This window comes from Entelurus aequoreus, linkage group LG21 (assembly GCF_033978785.1).
Source record: "Entelurus aequoreus isolate RoL-2023_Sb linkage group LG21, RoL_Eaeq_v1.1, whole genome shotgun sequence".
In the NCBI taxonomy this organism is placed as follows: domain Eukaryota; kingdom Metazoa; phylum Chordata; class Actinopteri; order Syngnathiformes; family Syngnathidae; genus Entelurus; species Entelurus aequoreus.
The window spans coordinates 32,639,035-32,649,781 of NC_084751.1; the positions used below are offsets into that span (position 1 = coordinate 32,639,035).

The 10,747-nt window shown below is 41.0% G+C and overlaps 1 protein-coding gene across 4 annotated transcripts in view; it reads left to right on the top strand.

Annotated features, from left to right (window-relative positions):
* ajm1 (apical junction component 1 homolog) overlaps nt 1–10,747 on the top strand; it is a 54,953-nt gene that overhangs the window by 41,646 nt on the left and 2,560 nt on the right. For all 4 annotated transcript variants that reach the window (XM_062031508.1, XM_062031509.1, XM_062031505.1 and 1 more), the window contains one exon: nt 9,416–10,747. This exon is cut by the window's right edge and continues 2,560 nt beyond it. In XM_062031508.1, coding sequence (XP_061887492.1) covers nt 9,470–10,747 — 1,278 coding nt within the window. In that variant the 5' untranslated portion in view covers nt 9,416–9,469. The remainder of the gene's footprint in view (nt 1–9,415) is intronic.

The following is a 10,747-nucleotide window of genomic DNA, read 5'->3' on the forward strand; positions in this document are numbered from 1 at the left end:
CCAGCTTGGCGAAGCTTAACAATGCTGTTGCTAACGACGCCATTGAAGCTAATTTAGCTACGGAACCTCGACAGAGCTATGCTAAAAACATTAGCTCTGCACCTACGCCAGCTCTCATCTGCTCATCACGACCCGTGCTCACCTGCGTTCCAGCGATCGACGGTACGACGAAGGACTTCACCCGATCACCGATGCAGTCGGCGGCCCGGAGACGGAGGAAGTTAAGGTGAGGTCGTTCGGCTAGCGCATCTTCTATCCTCAAAGTCCTCCTGGTTGTGTTGCTGTAGTCCGCCGCTAATACACCGATCCCACCTACAACTTTCTTCTTTGCAGTCTGCATTGTTCATTAAACAAATTGCAAAAGATTCACCAACACAGATGTCCAGAATACTGTGGAATTTTGAGATGAAAACAGAGCTTTTTGTATTGGATTCAATGGGCTCCGAATACTTCCGCTTCCACTGTTGACGTCACGCGCAAACGTCATCATATCGAAACGTTTTCAGCCAGAAGTTTGCCGGGAAATTTAAAATTGCACTTTATAAGTTAACCCGGCCGTATTGGCATGTGTTGCAATGTTAAAATTTCATCATTGATATCTAAACTATCAGACTGCGTGGTTGGTAGTAGTGGGTTTCAGTAGGCCTTTAAAAGGCAGATAGAGTCTGTGAACGTTGCTCTAAAATACTGAATTTGTGTTGATATATGTGTTGATACAAAAGAAAGCGTTTACATGTGCTGAGGCAGTGATGTATGATCAAACGAGGCAGTTGGCTAAAGAAGGAGTTCCCCATTCAGCAGATTTTACTGCTTTAGGCGCCGATGTACCACAACCATGTGACTCGCATGGTGGTGGTACATCAGCAGCAGTGGTGTGTCGTCAGCACTGCTGGACCAAATCATGATCATAATTAAAGATAAAAGTAATGTTTTATTTACTTTCCCTTAATATGTAAAAGTTTTCATATTCACGTCATGTCATATTATGCTCCTTCCAGTGATGTTGTTTTTAGGTTAGAGTTTTTATCCATTCAGAATTCAGCTAGCTTATGTTGCCATGCTGTACGAAATCTGCCAGAGACCTTCAGAATCAACAATGCGAGCGTCCGTGCACTGTAAGTGAACGGGTACATACAGTTGATAGATAATTGCTATAGCCAATCAGATCACGAGTTGTTGTCAGTAAGGCCTTCTAGCTGGCCTCACGTTGAACGTGACATTTACGCATCCTGTGATTGGATACTCACTGGTTTGAGCCGCGGTGGTGCTATGTAGATTAGCAGAGCCACACCCGGGACCTTTAGCGGATGAATTTGAGAAAACATAAAGTTGATAGACAGTTGCGATAGCCAATCAGATCACAAGTTGTTGACAGTAGCCTATATAGGTAGCCTGATGTTAACGAGACTGTGATTGGATACTCACCTGTCATTCCAAAGTGAGTTTCCAAACACAAGTTGCAATTTCAATTTACGAAAGCAGGAAGTGTTATGAGAAATCACAGATACTCACTTTTTTAACCCACAAAGAAGGAAAACAAAACGTTGATTAGGTGGCAGATATGCAAGGCCATTTTGAAGAAGGATATTTAAAGAGAAACTACATCTTGTGAGGTGATGTCGGCCAACCCCGGAAGCTAGCTCAGCTGTCCCGGCGATGAAATGGTGAAATGCCGGCCACTTCCACTCGAATCAACCGACCACACGGGGTACCACTGGCTTATACGGCATCGAATGGGTGTTATAAATTGTGAGTCCAAATTTTTATTTATTTATTTTTTCGCGTTTAGTATGTTTTTTGCTATTTTAATTTTGGCAGTACCACATAAGATATGTTTTAACTGCTGATGCGGGTTTATGGATTTTTAAATGCGCCAGAAAATAACCAGTTTTGTACACTGTTGATGTGATTCAATGCGCAGTCGGGCGTAAATGTATAGTATAGTATTTATAGTATTTATCCAGCAATGGTCATGTGGTGACATAAATGATGGTATTTTGAGAGGTAATCATTGAAGTCGGACATCACTGAAGGCCTAGGTGGGAAACACACGGCCCGCCACTGATCAGCAGGGTACCCCCCCCCAAAAAAAAATTAAAACAAAAAGCAAAAATGGGAAAAACAGCAAAAAGCACACAGAGGAAAAAGCCTGCATGCTATAGATTCTTGGTAATTGTTGTGTTCGATAAAGCTTGATGATCATCTCCTTGTCCTTTTCAAAGTGCCTGATAGATTATACATTCCTGTATATGTGTATTTTCTATTAATAGTCACATTATTTCAATGATGGCCAAAAATGTTGTATATATGAATAGTTTTTTGCCTAGGATGTTCAAGCATGGCTGATATGTGCGGTCGTATGTTGCTGTGACACACTAATGTGTTCATCCCTTAGAAAACACTCACAATGCACCCTTAAGAGTGCTCCCTATGCTCACTGACCTGAAGTAATTCCTCATATATCCACTGGGGGATGGAATGGCAAGTCTCATTACAGCAATGGTCAACATTTTTTTAAATAAAATATCAACTTTTATGCCTCAGCCATACAGAAACCATTGAAAAAGAACACTCTTTGACGTTACAAAAACAAATTATTAACTGTTCCAAATATGGATGTCAGGGGGTGCGCACTGAGATTATTAGAAAAAAGACGAAAATGCATTCAGATTAAAAATTGATGGACAGGGGTAGAGGGAATCCCCGATAGTGCAAGGAGCAAGTCAGGGAAACAAATAAATCACATTCGAAGAGAAGCCAGTGTTACTGTGAGAGAGTTGACAAGAGCCTGGTGATAATTCCACAGCAAGGTGAATCCTTTTAAGAAGTGCAATAATGGAATGGAGGACAGGCAGGAGAAAGGGAGATCCTGGGATCATGACAGTGCATGCCCCCCTCTTAGTTCCAGTTTGTGACTGGAAGGAAAAGAAAAAAAGAGGAGTTGTCAACAACAAGGAAAACAAGTGACGATAACCAGAATAAAATGACCCTGGAATAAGACAAACCAATACGTAGCTTTTGGATTAACTGCAACTACAGTAGGAACTGAGGAAAGACCGGTGTGTTTTATGCCGCTCTATGACCCTTTGGCAACATCTTATCTCTGTGTGCAAGGCCACCTTCATATCAATCAATCAATCAATCAAAGTGTATTTATATAGCCCTTAATCACAAATGTCTCAAAGGGCTGCACGAGCCACAACGGCATCCTCGGCTCAGATCCCACATCAGGGCAAGAAAAAACTCAACCCAATGGGATACAATGAGAAACCTTGGAGGGGACCGCAGATGTGCCCGTCTAGCTGGACCAGGCCATAGTATCTCATCCACATCACATGCGATGTTCTCATTAGCAAGGCATTGCTGGAAAAATCGGCAAGTATCCAACCCTGCACAGAAGATGCCTCGATAAGGTCGCAGGCCTGCTCCATAGCCTGAAGCAGGGGAAAGCGGTCATGGGGTCGAAGATCGTACACTTTCCACCGCCAAGCAGAAAAAAACTCCTCGACTGGGTTAAGGAAGGGAGAGTAAGGTGGTAGGACCGATGGAACGACACGTGGTCCCAAACATCAATGTGGTCATCTTGATGTGCTATGACAATACCATGCAATTGGTCCAGAAATGCCAGGATTAGCTCTGTGCTATAGGGTCCCATGCTTGCATGGTGATGCAGGACCCCGTTCTGGGTAATGGCAGCACAGAGGGTGATGTTACCCCCTCGCTGCCCCGGCACATGAATTATTGCCCTCAATGATACTGCTCCCTCTCCTTTGGGTTTTGGAAAGATTAAATCCTGCTTCATCAATGTCTTTGCACTAGTGTTGTCCCGATACCAATATTTTGGTACCGGTACCAAAATGATTTCGATACTTTTCGGTACTTTTCGATACTTTTCTAAATAAACGGCACCACAAAAATTGCATTATTGGCTTTATTTTAACAAAATAATCTTACGGTACATTAAACATATGTTTCTTATTGCAAGTTTGTTCTTAAAAAAAATAGTGAACATACAAGACAACTTGTCTTTTATTAGTAAGTAAGCAAACAAAGGCTCCTAATTAGTCTGCTGACATGCAGTAACATATTGTGTCATTTTCCATTCTATTATTTTGTCAATATTATTAAGGACAAGTGGTAGAAAATGAAATATTAATCTAATTGTTCATATACTGTTAATATCTGCTTACTTTCTCTTTTAACATGTTCTATCTACACTTCTGTTAAAATGTAATAATCACTTATTCTTCTGTTGTTTGGATGCTTTACATTAGTTTTGATACCACAATGCGATACCAAGTCGTTACAGGATCATACTTTGGTCATATTCAAAGTCCTCATGTGTCCATGGACACATTTCCTGAGTTTATAAACATAGTATTTTTTTTTTTTTAAATGAAAGAAAATGTTGTGATGCCAAAAAATATCGACGTAATCATAGTAGTATTGACTAGATACGCTCCTGTACTTGGTATCATTACAGTGGATGTTAGGTGTAGATCCACCCATGGCGTTTGTTTACATTGTGACGCCGGTGAGCTACAGGGTGTGGTGAAGCATGTTTAGCTATTCCTTTTTCCTGCAGGGATGATACTTGTAAGAAACGTACTTTATTTGTCGCCATGGAGGCGAGGATTAGTGAGAAGTAGCTACAACACTGCCGACTGCGAATGGACGTTTCGCCGCTAGCTAGCTAGCCATGTCTTAAAGCACCTCTTCCTGAGGGCGTTTCAGTGTTATAACTTCACCTTTATCGTTAGTTTTTAAGCCAAAATACGTCCGTTCTCCCTTTTCTGTGTACACACTGTGTCTGCTTGTAATTACTCCATTATTCATATTCATGACGCAGATTTTTTACCCTCTCGGAATTTCGATCGAATGGAACACGATAACGCTGCTTCATTCGTAACTGGTTCCTTCTGAAGATTCTGCTTATAGTTGTCAGAGAGACTACATGGATATTGTTGAACATATTGTGGTCATTGATAATATCGGCCTGAATTTCACGAAGCCTGATACTGTTATTGGCCAGAACCATGTTCTGTCTCTTGTTCTTGAGTGAACAAGGAACCCCTTCATCCATGATGTCCTCCACCTCCAACCCTATGTAGACAAAAATCATATCATAAAGCATGCATTGGCTGCAAGTACAGCAAGCTGCAATTTACTGTAAAAGTGTGTTTAGATTACCTGTTTTCCCGACGAAATGTCCGAATGACTGTGGCTACAGTATTCCGACAGACATGTGGCTGAACTTTTAGTCCAGCAGTCCCATGATTGATGACATGGTCAACAAGTGTTGCACGGGTGTTGTGAGATAGATTTGGTCCTCTTTTTCTTTGTCCTGGTTCCTCAGGTCCCTCCTTACCTCTACCTAGGCTTCTTCCTCTATCTCAGGGGTGTCAAACGTACGGCCCGAGGGCCGGATCAGGCCCGCGAACAGGTTTTATCCGGCTTGCAGGACAATTTTGAATGAAAGAAACTGCTGTTCTAAATGTGTCCACTAGATGTCAAAACAGCAAGTCTTTGTATCTTTCTAGATGATGCTACATATGTACAAAATAAACCACATTATGTTTATACATCAGCCGAGGAAAATGAGCAAACTACATAAATAAAATACTGTAATTTGATTTTGATATTAAAGATTAAGATTAAAGTACATATCATTTTTTATCTTGATGGATTAACATCAATGAGTTGACTGATGAACATTATCACATAATTTATTCAGAATAACGACAAATAAAGATGTAATACCATTAACCGCAACATGTAAGTGTAAAAAAACAAAAACAAAAACGTTATAATTTGTACAATTTCAGAATGTGCTTGTGAAATCTGAAGTTGTCTTTATTTTTAAGTTATCGTGCCGTGATTTTACCAGTCCGGCCCACTTGGGAGTAGATTTTTCTCCATGTGGCCCCTGATCTAAAATGAGTTTGACACCCCTGATCTATCTCCTTCTCCTCTTCCGCTACCACTTTCTCCTCCTCTATCCTCTCCTCTTCCTCTGCCTCCTTCTTCTCCTCTGCAAACTCCCCCTCTCATTGTTAGAATAATCATGTATATATATTATCACACAACTTTAGTATGCTTTAAGTCCGTTGCTATAGTTATTAGCTATTGTGCTCAAGTTAGACTTTTGTATCTGTGCAAGGACGAAAGGACCTCGACGCAGATAAGACGACAGCCTGCAGACGAAGCAGAGACAAGGCGAAATCACAAGGCCCCCAGCACATTCCGTCATGGATTGTGCGTACTGGACCTGCTTTGCATAATATATGTGACCACTCCTTTTAGAGGCGGCCTTAGTGATGTTGACTGTGGAACTCCTGAATAAATAGAGGGACGCGGGAGCTGAACCTTAGAGCGTAGGGTGAGACTGTGACTAAGTGTGCCGCTCCATGCGTTCTCCTCATGAGCTAAATTGAACTCTGTCTCTGCATGATTCCTTGCTTCTTGTCTGATTAATAGATGTCATCAGTGTTTGAACCTGACACTCATTCGCACTCTTATTCCGATTACGACCATTTTTGCAAAACACAGGTGAACTCACCTGTTCCTTTTTCTAGCTGTAGCACCCACTTGAAAGCTGTATTTTCAATTTATCAGTGCCTGTGTGTCTTTACACCTGGTGGATGTGATTGTCCAATTTGTTCAATTGTGTGGTCGTTAGCGAGCCAGCCCTTTGGATTGACCAGGGAGCAACTTCACAATCCTTATCTTTGTGTAAGATGTAAAGATGTGTGTATCACAATCGTAGTGTGTGTGTAAAGTGTGAAAATGTGTGTATCACAACCCTTATATGTATGCAAGATGGGAAGGTGTGTAATATTTCGCAAAAACTGTGAAGCAGAGTCTATGCCTAATATTAGGCAAACCTGACAGTGGTTTTGCTTACTGTGTGTAGACTTTGTTAACTGTGTGAAAATTTCAAATTTAGTAAAGTAAGTAAATTTTTTCATAAAGCGCTTTCCACAGATAAAACCACAAAGCGCTGTACAAAACATAGGTGAAGTAAAACAACAATTAAATTTAAAACAACAGGGGCAACATCATAGAAAGGATACCAAGTGGATTAAAATTGATAAACAAAAGCTGCATTAACTAAAAGCTTTACTAAAAATAGAAGTTTTCAAATGTTTTTTTAAAAGTTTCAACACGGTCAAGATCACGGAGGCACTGGTGCAAATTGTTCCAGAGTCTGGGAGCTATAGCCTTGAATGCCAGGTCTCCACTGGTTTTAAAACAAGTTATTGGGATCTTTAGAAGACCCTGGCCTGAAGACCGGAGGCTGCGCCCTGAAGAGTAGGGGTATAGCAAGTCAGTGATGTACTGAGGCGCCCCACCATGCAACACACAGAATGTCAGGACTTACATCTTAAACTCAATGCGGAATTTAACTGAGGGACGGCGTGGCGTGGCGAAGTTGGTAGAGTGGCCGTGCCAGCAATCGGAGGGTTACTGGGGTTCAATCCCCACCTTCTACCATCCTAGTCACGTCCGTTGTGTCCTTGGGCAAGACACTTCACCCTTGCTCCTGATGGGTGCTGGTAGCGCCTTGCATGGCAGCTCCCTCCATCAGTGTGTGAATGTGTGTGTGAATGGGTGAATGTGGAAATACTGTCAAAGCGCTTTGAGTACCTTGAAGGTAGAAAAGCGCTATACAAGTATAACCCATTTATATCATTTATAACTGGAAGCCAATGAAGACTGGATAAAACGGGGGTGATATGGGCTGTTCTGGGTGCACCGGTCAAAAGTCTGGCAGCCGCATTTTGTACAGTCTGAAGTCTCTTTAGCGTTGACTTGTTGAAAAGGGTGAAAAGAGAATTGCAATAGTCGACGCGAGACGAAATGAACGCTTGAATGATAATTTCCAGATCCAATTTTGACAACAAATTTCTTACTTTAGAAATATTTCTTAGATGTTAAAAACAGTTTTTGGTCAGTTGACGACAGTGACCCTCCAAAGACATGGACTGATCCAACACAACCCCAAGGTTTCTGAGGCTGCTTTTACCAGATGCACCCAGAGCACCAAGGGAGTTCTTGATCAGGGGGATCTTTTTATCGGGAGCAATTATCAGAGTTGTTCGAATTTATCTGGGGGAAATTTGAGGACAGACAGTTTTTAATACAGGATACGCACTCCAAGAACTCAGATAAAAAGTGAAACTGAATCATTGAAGGAGCATAACAGTTGAATAGCATCTGCATAGATATGATAAGAAACATTTTAGTGTGTAAATTTAGTGTGTAAGCAAAAAAAAATACTGTAATAACTCTCAACAGCTCAGCTTCGTCTAGCGATTGTGTACACTCTCTCTCTCGCGGGGGCGTTGTTTTCCCCTACGGCTGCAAGCGGGGCTTGAACCGATGAGAGCAGCATACTACCAATGAGCTAAAACACAGGCAGGCTCCAGCTTTGCCAGCACCTTATTTACAATAGATTGGCTTCAGTTACACTCGCACTCGCATGCGCCCGTTGCAAAGGAGATGTGTTCATGAACAAAATTATTTTTAAAATGGGTGATATTTTTGCATTGTTGCTCTTCTGTTATGTAAAATCTAATTTATTTTTGTGCGGGGGGATGTGTTTTGGCTCTGTCTGTGTGATGTGTTTGTTTCTTCTATTGTTGCAAGAAAAATTAAAAAAAGATACCAGTTTAACATTGAGCATGTGTTAAGAGTAGCAAGATCAAGTTTCAAGCCCGGGTTTGAAAAGTAGTGTAAAAGGGACTCACTGCAGACACTAAATATAAGCAGAATTATCTCATTTTGTTGTTGTTGTAGATTTTCTGTGCCTCTGGCAGAGGGATAGCAAATTGCATTGAAGTGGAATGTGTTCATATAAAACATACAAATGTTATGAAATAAGTTTGAAATAATTAGCAAAGGCTAATTGTGTTTCATTAAAAAAGATAACAGTATTTGACAGTTTAAAATGTTGTTTCTGTCTTCAGCATAGACTCCGTGTTCAGGAAAAGTAAATGCAAATATATTTAATATATCATATTTCATCTCTTCTGATAAGCTACAATATAAACAATATTGTTGCAAATTTAGCAAAAAAAATGTTAAGGAGATAAGCTGACAACAGACCAATGTTAACATTTTTAGAACATTTTCAATGTTACTGTGTAAGTTTTATACACAAGCACAACCCAGTGAATCATTTTAATTTTGCACAACAATCTTCTTTCAATTGTATGAATTGACTTATTAGTTTAAATTGTTGCACATTCCATCTCAAGTCATTTTATTCGTCTACTTTGATAATAAGGTGGTTCAGATGAATTTTTAAATGTACCGTTTTTCAAGAATCCCCTTGTCATTGATAAATTATATAGAATGTATTTATTTACCATGATTGTTATTTACATTGTCACTTTTGTTCTGCATCTTCTAGGCAACATCTTCAACAATTGGGCTTAATGGAGAAAACTAAAGAAGTCCCTTTAAGATGACACTTACAGGACCACCTGATTTACTGGTATCGAGTGTGCATCGAGACATAAAAGTTAGCCCCCTTTCTCCACTCTCCAAATCCTTGCAAGAAGAATGTAATTATTTAGATTGCAGCACACTGGAAGACACCAACAGCAAGGCCAATAAGCGGCATTGCCGTACCTTTGAATATAAATCATTGCCAAAACAGAAGAACTACTCAATGCATTCCCCAAAGAAGAGAACCGATAGGCATGGCGCTAAACCAGATATTGTTTGGAATGCCCTGGGCCACCAACAGAGGTACCGCTTTTCTGCTCCAGACATTTTCAGCCATAGGGTACCATCTCAACCAATGGATGCAGATAATCAGCCTGCTGTCCATATTCAAAAACGAAAGAACAGGTCAAAAAGTGCCCCTTGGGTGGAAACCAGTCTGAATCCTGCATCTATTCAGTCCCCATCCTCAGCGAGAAAGGGCAGGGAGTCTCGATGGACTGCTCACTGGAGACCTGAAATATCACTGAGTAAGGAGTCCCGCTATGCACCAAATAGAAAACATTTACATGACGTGTATCCTGTTCGACTTCCTCCTCAAATGAGTGATAACAGACACTCTCCTCATTATTCTGCTGATAATTATGAGGAGGCATTGCTGGATAAACCACCAACTAGTCATCATGTTCGGTGTCGGGTAGACATTAAACCAAATAATTCAGCATTGCATCATCCTAGACAGAAACAGCCAATTTCATCAATGGACATGCCTTGGCAAAGGTACCACAATGAGGGGGGTAGGAGCCTGACCATGCCCCGTCATTTCTCCTATTCTAGAACCCCAACTCCCACCGACTCATTGGGTCGAGAGAGTCGGCAAACTACTCAATATTCCTGTAGTCTGCCAAATAAATACAACCATCAAGTGGAAGGTCCTTTCGAAATGATGCTTCCATCGAGTTATCAAAGAGAAAACAGAGCTCATTCCAGTCCAAACATGCCAACTCAATTCTTTTATGAAGATGATCCTGGTAGATATGTTACCACTGTTCCCCCTCAGCCAAGTTCTTATTTGTATGATCCTTACACACCAGGACAAACCTCCAAAGTGCAATGCGTCCATGAAAAAAGAGGTCAAACAGCTCATTCTATGGGCACAAGACCGAGTTATACTGAAATGGAGCACTATCCATACACTGTACAGTTAACATATCCAAAGTCCTATACGACAAATGATCCAGGGCCATATATCATACAACCACTACCAGCAAAAACATTTTATGGGGATGATCCAAGG